The following is a 13,315-nucleotide window of genomic DNA, read 5'->3' as shown; positions in this document are numbered from 1 at the left end:
CTGAAGAGCTAAAAAGACAAAGCGAGTGTGGTGCTTGAAGAGGATAAACAAACTGTTCTTACTATATTATTAGCTTCTAACTGATCTATAAAGCATTAGTAAATGATTCACGTGTGTTTAATTTGGAGGTAAACATATTTCCTGGTGCTGTCACACAAAGATCCTCAGTGTGTGTCACAGTATTAGATTTCTATCCTGCAGCTGCTGCTGCAATAAAATGATCCTCATGACACAGGAGAATCATTCAGAAAGAAAACAACCCTGAACCAAATCGTAGAAAAGGTTTCAGTCGTAGTCATCTGGACACTGTTTTCAGAATCGTCAGACGTTTCGGCTCCCATCCGGAAGTCATTCTCAATTGTGAAAAAATGGGACGGGAACCGTCTTACCCTGAACCAAACAAACTACTACACACACTCACTAGATAGACACAGTAAGAGAGGAAGATAAATATAATTGACGGTCTCTTGTAAACGTTTTTTTTGCCCCTCCCAGGTTGCGAGGATACTCGGAGTGACTCCAGAGCTTGAAGGTCAGATGGGCGTGTCCTCCGGTCTGGAGCTGGTGACGCTGCCGCACGGTCGACAGCTGAGGCTGGACCTGATGGAAAGGTACACATCATACACACACGACAGCACAAATGTTGCATCACATATACAGAATAAAGTAACACATTTCCAGGAAGTTCAAGTCCTCATAATAAAGCTAATTTACACACTTCAAGCTCATAATTAACATGTAAAGGAATAGTTCGACATTTGCTTTCTTGCCGAGAGTTAGATGAGAAGATCGACACCACTCTTGTGCCCATATGCTAAATATGAAGCTACAACCAGCAGGTAATAGAGCGAATTTCCCAGTGAGTCCCAAGCTGGGGGTCTGGGGCCTTCCAGCTTGGGACCAAAGACAAATCTCTGGGGTCACAAGAATGATTAAAGGAATAAGGAAGAAAAAATATAAATTAATTAATAATGTTTTCTGACATTTTTGTAATTTCTGTCTCTGTGAAATACTGGGTACTTTCAGCTCCTCAGACCTCTAAAATGTCTTTAACCACTTAATGTCTTTAAGGGGTTACAAACCAAAAAGGTTGGCAACCACCAGTTTAACAGAAGCTGATACGCCAGCCTGCATAAAAACTGAAATTTGAGATGACGTCAGTAGTGATTCATACCTGCTCACTCATTGTACTGTCCTGGCTGATAAACATGGAGGCTGTCCTGTAATGAGAATAAATTCCCCCTTCTGACAGTCAGTTCTAAGAAACAGCCAGACAGCCACTGAAAGATCAGATTAGAAACTGAATGAGAGAAACAAAAACAGACATGGACATTACACTGCCGTTGGCTGGTGCTGATAATCCACCTCTCCTCCGTCTCCCAGGCACCACACCATGGCGATAGGTGTTGCCGTGGATATTCTGGGATGCACAGGCAGCGTGGAAGAGCGGGCGTCCACCTTAAATCGCATCATCCTGGTTGCATTGGAGCTGAAGGACACGGTGGGCGACCTGTTTGCTTTCACGGCCCTGATGAAAGCTCTGGACCTGCCGCAGGTAACATACAGAAATATATACTTAAAATAAAATATAGAGATATTTTGCGTTAGAACCACATTCATGAAATAAAAGGGTTAGGGATATCCTGCCAGAAACGTTTCACCCGTGTTTCCCACAAATAATCTGCATTTTATTTGTTGCTACTTTACATTATTTCCAAGTGTCTTTCTGTTTGCATGAAAGCATACAACTTAACCAATAACAGCTGATGTGAAGAAAACCTGCACATTACGCAAAATAATTTTGACATTTAGAAACCATATTTGACTGCTTCAGCCTATTTTATAATTTTATCTCATAAAAAATGGTTTGATGGTAGTTTGAGACACTTGATGTTGATGTTTGTTCTGCTGTCTGCAGATCAGTCGTTTGGAGGAAACATGGACGACTCTACGAAGGAACTACACACAGACCGCCATCAGCTACGAGAAAACACTCAAACCTTTCTACAAGAATCTGTATGAGGGCACAGGTACTGAACACACACAGACACATATGTTTGCGCCACTATCCCTGGGGGGTTACAGTCATTGACATAATGCTTTCCCTAGCCCCTTACCCTAACCTAATTGTAACCTGTACCCAAAAAAACAAGTCATAATAACATAATAACAACTCCTATGAATATGGAAAGGAGGAAAAACAGCCAAATATCTGCAAAAATCTTGTCAAATCTACTGTTTCCAAGTTGTGAAGTCAAACACCAAACACCAGGGATTTATGTGTATTTTCAGAAATAAAAAACAAGGAAGTTGTGAAGCATCTACTTTCTGTCTGGCTGTTAATTTCAAATCCTGCACAAGAAGACAAAAAATCTTTTTCTGTCTTTTTTTGGATACTAACACTCGCTAAAGTGAGACATTTTAAAAGGGGCTAATTGTGCTTTAATCTACACACCCCTGAATATAAACTTGCTTAAATATCTTTATTTTATGCCTCTTTCCTCTACTTTGCAAGATCACAGAGCAGGTAGTTTAAATATATATATTTTTTAATTTTTTCTTTTGTTTATCCTAGTAAAAGTCTTGTTGAGGTCTTTTTCATGAGAGACATGCATGAGAGGGCAGCATAAAAACAAATTTATAACAATATATACAAACAAAATGAACAGAGTAAAACAACTGTCACACGATATAAAAGGTATCCAGTTAAGATGCATAAACAGGTTTGAGTTTCCTAAACTATCAAAATAAAGTAAAAACTGTAAATTTACAAGCAAATGTACTGACTGAGGGTTCCATTGTTCAGACCTCTGACCATTTCAAGTCCATCAGGAGGAAGGGGACAGCACATTTCCGCAGTTTAAAAGTTTCTTATTCACATTTCACATGATTCCTAAATTAATAGTTTAAGGGGCCTTTAACATCTACAGCACAGTTTATGGGTTTTCTTCACTACTAATGAGTTTGAGTTAAAATGTTGGTAGATGTGTTAGTTGTTGATGATGATGATGTTAGTAAGTAATTTGTTTTAAGATAAGTCGGCTATATCAGCTACATCAACAGCTCAGTCACGTCATCCAGAGTGTTGATTTCTTACCAATAACATCCTGAGAGGAAAGTCTAATATCCCATAAATAAAGAATTATAATAAAGTAATAATTATAATATTTCAGAGATCATACAACGATTTGAGTTTGACATTCAAAGGTAATTTATTGAAGTACACTGACCTCCCTCCTCCTGCAGCTTCCTCTCCTCCCGTGGTCTGCATCCCCCTCCTGATGCCCCTCCTCACTTTGATGGAGCGTCCATCAATCACACCAGAGGGGGTGGAGCTCTGGGAGACCAGCGACCAGGGCTGCGACATCATGCTGCGCCACCTAGAGGCTGCCCGTGACGTCGCACACAATGCCCAGAGCCACACAGCCAACGCACAGACGATCTTACAAGGTAAAAACAAGAAAATGTGTTTTCATCGTCACTTTTTTTTGTCTTTGTTTTTCAGTAAAATAAAGTTTTTGTTTCTGTCTTTAGGGTTTCTGTGCGATGAAGACCTGCTGGAGGTGTTTAAAACAGACTTTCAGCTGCGGCTGCTGTGGGGAAGCCGTGGAGCTTCAGTCAACCAATCAGATCGCTACAACAAATTCAACCTCATTCTCACTGCGTTGTCACGGAAACTGGAGCCCCTGCCCAAAACACAAACCTTAATCTGACTTCGCCTGAGCAACAACTCATACAGACACACTTTTTGGACTTCAGTATTATAGCAGGTGGATCAGAAACCAGCTGTGATGAGGGGAAGAAGATAAACAAACCCTAACGAGCCAGAAAGCTGCAATAAGTGATCAGAGAACGAGCTGTTGTCAATCTGAGGAAGAGGATACGCATCAAAATCAAATTTCACACACAGACTCAGCAGTCTGGCAGCTGCAATCGCTCAGAAGCGGCTGAACCTTTTCACAGTAGTATTATTTCTCCAGACAAATGCCAGTTTGGTTCCAGACTTTTCTCTTTTTTAACCATTTAATATTTCACAACATCGGTTAAAGGAGAAGTCTGTACCCCCCCCCCGGTCGCAAAATTCATTGATGTTCTGGTGACAAACATCCCCCAAAAAAGGTGAACTATGCCGCTTGGTCACATCTAAACTAGCATTACCTTTTTAAAGGGAGCGACTGATATTTGTGTAAGAACAGAGCAGACTTAAAGGGAGACAGTTTGGAAATGTTGCTCTTTTTTGTGAACAGGCACTTGTTTTATTTATATTCTGACATTCCAGTTAATCGAGAGCATATTTCTTTGACAAAACTAAAGCAGAAAAATAGCTCTGCATCTTGTGACAAGTACATTGAGAGTAAAATGTCAGGATATTGCCCTTAAATACATTAATGTACTCTTAAACTTTTAAAAAAGGAAGGGGAAACTTTCCTACAAAATAAACGTCTGTGTATGTCGTCTAGATAGAAATAAGTGTATTTAACAGTTACAATGAGATTGCTGGCTGCATTTATCTCTGTGACCTTTTGATTCAAAACCACCTTTGTTGCTTGTTTAATAAGCAATAAAACGTCAAACAGTTAAGATATATACAGTAACATGTAGAAATAAATGTAATATTAATAGCAAGGTTCCTGAGGTGTTTTTCCCAAAATATCAGATGACAAAGATGATCTACAGTAAATCTTTTTTGCTGTTTACATAGGAGCAGAAAATTAAATTTTGTAGTAGCAGTTCAAACTCAACTCTACATGTGTAAATGTAGCTACAAGTGTCTTTTTTCCAGGGATTCCCTTGACAGATGAAAATATTTTTGTTTCAGCATAAACCTGAATGAACGGATTAAAAAAACGTTAGTATGTTAACATGTGAGACTAAAGTTGTACATATTTGAAATATTCACGTTAATAAGACTGTACATATTTTCTGTAGAAGACTGTAAAAGATGTTGATGTTTATATTATTATGAACTACTGTGGTAAGATTTAATAAATATGGTGTACGATCTGCAGAGTAATATACTGAATATCTGCATGTGTAACAATGTTTAAACACAATTATGAATTCACATCTTGGTTGAAAACTTAAACACATTTGAAGGCTTCGTGTTTAGTATTTGTCACGATTAAGACAGCAGATGTTAACTGCATTTTAAAAGTTTTTACTTTTAGTTTCACATAAACTAAAAGGTCATTCACAGGTCCCATCTGGTTAAAAATCACAGCTGAATTTAAGCTCACTGTTTCGATTTGAATCAGACGTTTGCGTCATCACTTCTGCTTCCTGCACCGATAAGATGTCACAGAAAACAAATCCACTTTTCGTTGCTGCTTATTTTATTAGAACAATATCTTGGAAGAAGAAAGAAAAAAAGCATTTTGTTCACAAAGTGTTTGACAACATTCAAAGTAAAAAGATGTGCACAACAATATGAGAGAGAAGTACTGCCATTGGTTATTACAACATATACAACATGGTAAAAACACATACATTACATGGATGTTAATATCCTGCAAAATCACCTTGTACCTGTCGTTGTTTTTATTTACTGATTGGATTTTGATGCCGATTTTTTTTAAAGGTTTCATTATGAGTCAAACACCTGGAGAGAATCTGTACAAAGTTTCCACAGGACAAACATGATGGTCAAGAGTTTAAAAAGACGAATGTAGAAGAACACGGCTGGTTTTTGCTCGGTGGAAAACAGCACCACGCTCACAGTAGCTTGGCAGGTTTCAGTGAAGAAGTGTTTGTACAAGAACTTAATATTTAGCATCTCAAAGCTGATTTGTTATGTATTTTTGCATAATATTCAGAATTACAGCACAGTGGCTATTATCATACTCAGCTCAGTTTTTAATATGTATATTAATGGTAAAAAATTAACCGTTAATAGGACTTTCAGTGAGTTTCTCATTTCAAAGCTGCTGTGTTACTTCTGACATGTATTCTTTGATTAAAAGGGACAGTACACTCCAAACATGCATATGAGCCAACCTAAAGATGGAAATTGGAGAAGAGAATAATAATTTGGAATGTACCGTCTGTTTACGAGTTAGTAAAAATGCCTGCAAGCATCCTGACAGCAACATAAACACTAATTTATCCGGGCACAGATGACTGCTGTGTTCTTCTATATATCATTGCCTTTATCTTATCCATCTTTTTCAGAGGATTATCTCCACTACAAATAAATCTTGCATGTCTGCATCTGACTGCACATTTACAATTACAAGAAGGGTTTAGTGATGAAACTGGTGGGATTTTTCTTCTTTTGCAGAAATGTCTTTTCATTTTAATTGAACATCTTTGGGTTTTGGACTCTTTAGCATTGGAAGACATCGCCTTCAGCTCTCCAAACTTTCGATAGGCATTATTCACCATTTGTTTTTACATTTTACAAACAATCAAAAATAAAAACGATAATGGAAAACAAATAGTCGCAACCTCGACCGCTTCAAAACAGAAATAGAATTCAACAGCATGACTGCATTACAACTGGAACAAAAAAACTCTAAGATGCAACACTTCGCTGCACACATCTTATATCATAGTTTAGTTTCAGGTTAACTTAAGGAATCACAAGCAGGCTAGCTGTAGCTCGTCATTGTTTGGAAAACCATGACATCAGATATGTACACAAAACAAAAAGCACTGCTGGATCTGTGTACATGTTTAGAAGGCATCATAAAAAGCAAAAACTGATAGACTGCAGAAACCGAAAGGTTACTTTCATTGCGCCCAATCAGCGTGGAGGGAATCTTAAAAGAATAGTTGGACATTTTGGGGAAATACGCTTATTCACTTTCTTGCGGAGAGTTAGATAAGATCGAAACCACTCATGTTTGTACGGTAAATATGAAGCTACAGCCAGCAGCCGGTTAGCTTAGCTTAGCATAAAGACTGGAAACAGAGGGCAACAGCTAGCCTGGCTCTGTCCAAAAGGAAACAAAATTCGTGTCGTGTTTGTTTCATCCATAGAAAGTGTAAAAACGTCAAATTGTGGAAAGCAAATTTCTCACAATGTCGAACAATTTCTCCAATGTCCGATGCAAAATGGCGCAGACAGGAGAGGAATTGTAGAGTAGCGCGACCGAAAGTTCAAGTAACAACACCTACAGCATCATTCTGTACATTTCACAGCTTCATCGAAAAAACACAGATTACAACTAAGGCGTTGTTGCCACCTGCTGTTTAAATCGACAAGAGTGGAATCATTAGTGGCATTTTTGTCTTTAATAGCATCAAAAGGAAGTCAAACTTTACTTCAGATGTGTAGTTTTGTTAGTCTATTGAAGAGATACAGTGAATGGTTAAAAAACAATCACCAGAAAGACAAATGAATTTAAAGAATCTAGAAAATCATGCAAAGAAAGTCATTAATTGCTCGTCAAGAGTTACAAAAAGAGTATAAAAACCATCAGGAAGAGAGAAATACTAGAGCTGTTTTTGTTTCTTTCTGCTACACAGTGGTCATTCATAAAGTTCACTCCTCCTTCAGCAGACAACACAGACCTTCATTCATTCAGTCACTCACTCGTTCATTTAATCTGATTCAAATTCTGTAGTACTTCAGGGCAAAGTGCATCAGTTTAATTCAAACCTTGTTGTTTCTCATGAAGAGTGTCACAAACCTAAAAACAATCACCATGGAAACACATTCAGCATGACATAAAAGATGTTAATATGTACAAATCATTCAATGGTAAAAACTAACGTCACGCACGTAACACAGGCACATTTACACGTTAATGTTTATGGAAAGGCCAAACATGCAAAACTGTTTGTGGCCTGTTTGGCTTTCCATAAATGTGTGAATATGACGTTGATACATGCGCGCGTGTCGTCACATTCACAAATACAACTGATTCAATAGGGAAAAAACTTTTCATGGAGATGAAGTTGAGAGTCCCCAAGGAGGCAGAGCTGAGCCCAGATGGCTGATGGGAGATGTAGACAGGCAGAAGAGCAGACACAGGCGTGGAATAATCCTTCCACAGTAAAACGACCCAAAGTTTTAAGGCAGAGTCTGACTGCAAAGACACCGGAACTCCTTTTGATGTTTGGTGTTACTGAAAGTGGCCCAGTCATGCTCGAGCTGAGCTGGTGGTTTGGTGAGGGAAGGCTCCCATCTGCTGGTCGACTGGTGGCATTACAACCCAGGAAGAAAAGGAGAGGAAAGGTGGGAAGATAAAAGTGGTAGAGAGGTCCTGTATTCACCTAATAGTCCTGCTATCTGCCTAATGAGTTGCATTGATTTTACCCCGCTGCTGTTTGGGAGACACTAAAACGCACAAAAATAAAATCATACTCATGCTGGACTTCCATTAAAACATCATGACGATGTGGCATTCAACATACAACTCAGCCAAAGATGCGCACACACACTTTTATAAAAGTTGCAGTTAAAGTCACAAATGAAACACTCGATCATGTTTGGGACACATTTAGGACACGTTAAGGACATGCGACTGTATGAGGGTGAAGGCAGGCATGAGGAGCAGAGTGGCTCAGGCAGACAGGCGGACATCACCAACAGAGCACAGATGATGAAGGGGGTGAGTTGGAGTAGTGCAACACTGACATTGTTAGTGGCAGCAAATACTGTGAGCAAAACTGACCCTTGACGGTGACAAACCCTGACACTTATGAGTTTGATTTTCTCTCGCGAGGAGCTGAACCAAAAGGTTGGGGGAAAAGTCATGTAGGAAATGGCAAGGAAATATTTAAATATTTTTAAAAAATCTCCTTACAAAGCAAGCTGAGACAGCTCAAAGAGAAAACGTGCTATTTTATTTGGAACTTGAGGGTCTATTCTTGATGTTAGAAATAGCAGTTTTGACCAAGAAATAGCTCACCACCAGGTTCACTTACTTGGTGTTTCCAAAGGTGTCAGCCACATCACATAGTCTTCCTTGGCAGATGATACCATGTCATCAAGGGGACTTTGTGGTGAGAATTTCTTGTCAAAATGCTATTTTATGGTTTGTGGAGCCCATTCATTTGTGTGAAAAATGCTACAAATGCTAACAAAAGAAGCTTCAATGGTAGCCACTACAAAAGGCTTAGAGAAAGTTTTCCTCCAACACTTGGACCAACACCTACTGTAATTCATTTAAGGCAAGCAGTCCTGTTAAAAGCACAAAGCATACAAGTGAATCAGTGAGGTGGGGAGATGCTCTGTCCATCATTAAAGGAATAATCAACACCAAATCAGACAGGAAAACCTGCTGTTGTACTGCTCTCTATGAGCTGAAACTTTCAAGTACTCATGTATATTTTACGCTTAGCCACACCCCAATTAGTGAGGTCATAGCAGGTGCTTTGTATTTGCTATCAAAGGTAAAAACAAGGTGCTACATACTTGAATGCCCCCCCGATGTGATTGAATTTTATCCCTAAACAAGGCTGTTAAAGATGTGTTGCCATCACAGAAGTCCTATCTTTTAAGACCCTTACAGACCAGGAAGCGGCAAGTTGCAGCTTCTGTTTATTTCAACAAACATCTGGCAGTAGCTTCATCTTCCAGCCCAGCAGCAGAGGAGAGGGGTTGTGGGGTGTTTTATCATGTCGAACTTTTGCAGCTGGATGCAGAGAAGACAACTACTACTATATGCAGGTTTAGCTGAAGCTGCAGCAGTTGTCACTTTCCAGTCTGAGAAGGCCGTTTTACAGACTGTTTCACCACCAGGAGAAAAAGTTTAGAAATTCCTGCAGGTCAGGTTGGGACTTCTCCAGTGGCTGCCACTTATGAAATTATATTAGTGCCTGTTTTTGGCTTTAAGGTAGTCTCCTCTTCTACTGATGACCCTCTCTTCTTCCTCTGGTATCCCAGAATGATTATGGATATGTGAGCATGCAGACATGCAAACCTGCCTCCCACCCCACATCATCTCTCTTTCCCTCTCTACCACTCTCTTTCCCCTTATCACTCTCTTTTTTCATCACCCCCACCACCAATAATCAGCAATCAGCATGAGCCCTCCACCAACCAATCAAATCGCCCGGCCACCCTGCAGCCCTCAGGAACCTGCGGTCACATAGAGGAGAGAGCCAGTTAATAAAAGACACACAAGGTGCTGCATTTCTCTCTCTCTCACACACACACACACACACACACACACACACACAAAAACATGATTGAGGTTGAAAAGGAGGTTTGTGTTTTAACAGGAAGAAAAACGGTTCATAGGGAGAGACTGCCTATTTACTGGGATTTAAAGGAGTAGACTTCAGGTTTTCATCAGGGTGGGGACAATTCACTCTGTTCAGTGGAAAAAGGAAGAAGAAAAAAAGCAAAACACTTGAGGTATCATGCTGCTTCTGTCTGTTTATGCCATTCGCAGTCAGAGCTGCCAGGACAAAATAATGAAAATGACGATGACATGATGAAGTGTGTGGCCATGTAACATACTAACTTTTCATGGAAACCCATCCAACAGTTGTTAAGATATCTCACTTGGGACAAAAATGCTGGACTGAATGACAGCCTGACCAACATCACTATCTCTACAAGTCTGAAACAAAAGATGAATTTAAAAGATTTTTAAGCATTTCAGATATAAAACAAAGAATAAAACTACTCAAAACTGCTCAGTATATGAAATTAGTTGAAACTCAATAGTCCCCAAACCCGGTGTTCAGTTGACTCTATTGTGATGTGGTAACAATACAGCAGCAGGTTTGTGAGCTTTTGTTACATTTGGCAGCCTCCCATTTAAACACATTTTACCTGTAATTGTGTAAGAACTGATAACATAACGGTAGCAAAACTTTCCAGTTAGTCGTTCCCTGTATTCAGTCACTTGATTCTGCACACTTGTTTGTACTACAAGGTGTTGGCTGCAATAATAAAGCATGACTATACTGAGATGGACAATTAAACTATCATGGATACCAATGGAAACTCTAATGGTCAGAGCTGTTTTTTAATCAGTGACTCAAACAATGACCAAGAACAGTCCGTTTATGAGTACAAGATAACATCAAATACATGATTTGTCAGTGAGAATTACTCTTACAGCCTCCTTTAACTGGTGTGAAACCATTTTCACGCTGTACTTTCCTAACTTATTCCTAACTTGAGATTTCTAAAGTGGGTAGATTTAGATTTTAGAATTAAAGAATACGGCTGGTGATATTTTATATTTTCTTACTGTCAACAAATACCATAAAAAGACCAAAACCAACAATGAACTGATCCTACTAACAAGTCCTATCTGTGTACTGACAGGCTGATATATCTTATTCCTCTGTGCTGCTGCAGGAAATACTCACTAGAAAAGTGGTTCCCAATCTGAGTCAGAACCCCAAAGGGGTCTCAAGAAAAGTCTGAGGGGTCTCCAGATGATTAAAGGGATAAGAAAGAAAAATGTTTATTTCTGATACACAAAATTATCTATTTTTTTCTGAATATTTATGCTTTTTCTTAAGAAATACTGGATACTTTGATACTTCTTTCTTCGGGCATCTAAATATCCTGCAAATAAAAACAGTCCGAGAAGGAAAATTTGCTTTGGATAAACTGTTCACAACTTACGTCCACACAAAGGCCATAACCGGTAATTTAGGCGTGACAAGTCGACATTAGACCTCATGCAAACACCAACAAACAGATTTGTTCTCAAGTGGTTTGTATGTGTAAGATAATCATCACGAAAGGTACAAATTATATTCACGCGCGGTCCAGATGTGTCATACGAGCCATGTACTTTCGCCACGGGGGAAAAACACTCATTTGACTTAATTAATGCCTTAATCAGAATGAGTTTGGAGTTTAAATATGATACTGCAATCAATTTAACTAAAATATATAACTAAAATGAACTTAATGCAAAATGAATACTCTGTTCACCGTATCATTGTCATTATCTTGGCAGCCAGCGGGCTGCCAGCAAGCTTAGAGGTTTAAAAGGTTTTTTACATTTTATTGGCATATTTTGTCATTGCAAATTACAGTATACAGTTAAATAGTTGGTAGAAAGTTCTGTCACTCCGACAGCTGCCTCAGGGTCTTTATGCAGGTCATTGTTTGATTTTAGGGGGTCACAAACATAAATCATTGCAACAAGCTGCACTAGAGCACCAAAGGTGTATTGGTTGCAGATGAAAATAGTCCCCAACAAATGCACTATTTACATTTTTAGTAATGTTAAAACCTACAGTTGATTTTTTTTTTTTTTAAATGAAACTATATTTTCGAGCTGTTATTAAAGATTTACGTGTTCAGTAGGAACCGATGGGCTTGGAGCTGAGAGCCACAGACAGGGTAAGGAACTTCGAAAGTATTGAGAAAAACTAACATTGTTGCTTTTGGTCTTTACATGGCATTTGTTGATAATAAAGAAAAATACAGAACAACACCAGCCTTATGCTTTAAAATTTCCAGCTCTGGTCTGAAAGGACACACAGTATCAAAAAGACTAAACTCCTGTAACAATGTCCAGTATGAAAACGGTCTCTCTACCAAGGCTGAAACCAGACAAACCTCTTGAAGTGTAATTCCACGTTTAGAGTGATGGCACAGATAACAGAAAAACAAATGTGCATGTGTACACACACACCCACACACTCACACAAACTGCAATCAGACGGAAATAAAAACAGATGAAATCAGAACATTATGTTGACATATTAATTCAAAGAGCTTAAAATCAGTTTTAAACGTCTCCAAAAGAAACATCAAAATAATTAAAGGGATGGGTAAAAATAAAAATAAATTGTTTCTAATATATTACATAAAACAATCTAAAATACTTTGATCGATAAAGAAGTGGTGTAGCCTGGACATGGGGCTCAAACAGCAGTGGAGACATCTTTCACAGACACAGAATCGCCTCATATACAATATACAAACACCATCAAATCGTTTCTTCCTATTTGCCGTTGTGCTTAGACACTCACCTCTGAATCAGTCCCACATATATGAGAGGAGGATGAGGACAAATGATTACAGGGTTAGAGGAAGAAGGAGGAGGATGGAGAGATGGGATGGAAGTCAGAAAAGGCAAACCGATGAATGTCCATGCAGGTGTTCAGATGCTGTCTTTTTTCCTTTTGTAATGTTATATTGAGGAACAGAAAGCAGGGATGCAGAGGATGACAGACGGATGACAGACGGATGAGAGGACAGAGTAGCTTCAGATGTAGGTGACAGCACCTTTGCTGTTTTTCTCCATGGTGATTTCTACGTAGGAGGTGGGGACGTAGCCCTCCTCTCCACTCTGCTTCCTCGCCCTCGTCCAGCCGTCGCCTTTATCCTCCTCAATGATGTACAACACCTGCAATGGAAAAGATTTTTTAATTGAACACAACGAGT

At 39.0% G+C, this 13,315-nt stretch overlaps 2 protein-coding genes across 9 annotated transcripts in view; one reads left to right on the top strand and one right to left on the bottom strand.

Moving 5' to 3' along the window:
• The window catches only part of bcar3 (BCAR3 adaptor protein, NSP family member), a 77,519-nt gene extending 72,505 nt beyond the window's left edge, over positions 1 to 5,014 (top strand). For all 5 annotated transcript variants that reach the window (XM_044198427.1, XM_044198428.1, XM_044198430.1 and 2 more), the window contains 5 exons: positions 496 to 611; positions 1,384 to 1,555; positions 1,919 to 2,030; positions 3,247 to 3,450; positions 3,535 to 5,014. In XM_044198427.1, coding sequence (XP_044054362.1) covers positions 496 to 611; positions 1,384 to 1,555; positions 1,919 to 2,030; positions 3,247 to 3,450; positions 3,535 to 3,713 — 783 coding nt within the window. In that variant the 3' untranslated portion in view covers positions 3,714 to 5,014. The remainder of the gene's footprint in view (positions 1 to 495; positions 612 to 1,383; positions 1,556 to 1,918; positions 2,031 to 3,246; positions 3,451 to 3,534) is intronic.
• A 301-nt stretch (positions 5,015 to 5,315) lies between these two features.
• Positions 5,316 to 13,315, bottom strand: part of fnbp1l (formin binding protein 1-like) — a 51,607-nt gene continuing 43,607 nt past the window's right edge. The window contains exons 15-17 of one of the 4 annotated variants that reach the window (XM_044198434.1): positions 13,157 to 13,277; positions 9,990 to 10,027; positions 8,013 to 8,140 (exon numbers count right to left, since the gene is read on the bottom strand). In XM_044198434.1, coding sequence (XP_044054369.1) covers positions 10,020 to 10,027; positions 13,157 to 13,277 — 129 coding nt within the window. In that variant the 3' untranslated portion in view covers positions 8,013 to 8,140; positions 9,990 to 10,019. Of the gene's footprint in view, positions 10,028 to 10,309; positions 13,278 to 13,315 lie in introns of those variants that run through there. The other 3 variants (XM_044198432.1, XM_044198433.1, XM_044198435.1) reach the window with 3 other exon arrangements.

Source organism: Siniperca chuatsi, linkage group LG6, assembly GCF_020085105.1.
Source record: "Siniperca chuatsi isolate FFG_IHB_CAS linkage group LG6, ASM2008510v1, whole genome shotgun sequence".
Classification (NCBI taxonomy): domain Eukaryota; kingdom Metazoa; phylum Chordata; class Actinopteri; order Centrarchiformes; family Sinipercidae; genus Siniperca; species Siniperca chuatsi.
This window is presented reverse-complemented; position numbering and strand designations above follow the sequence as displayed.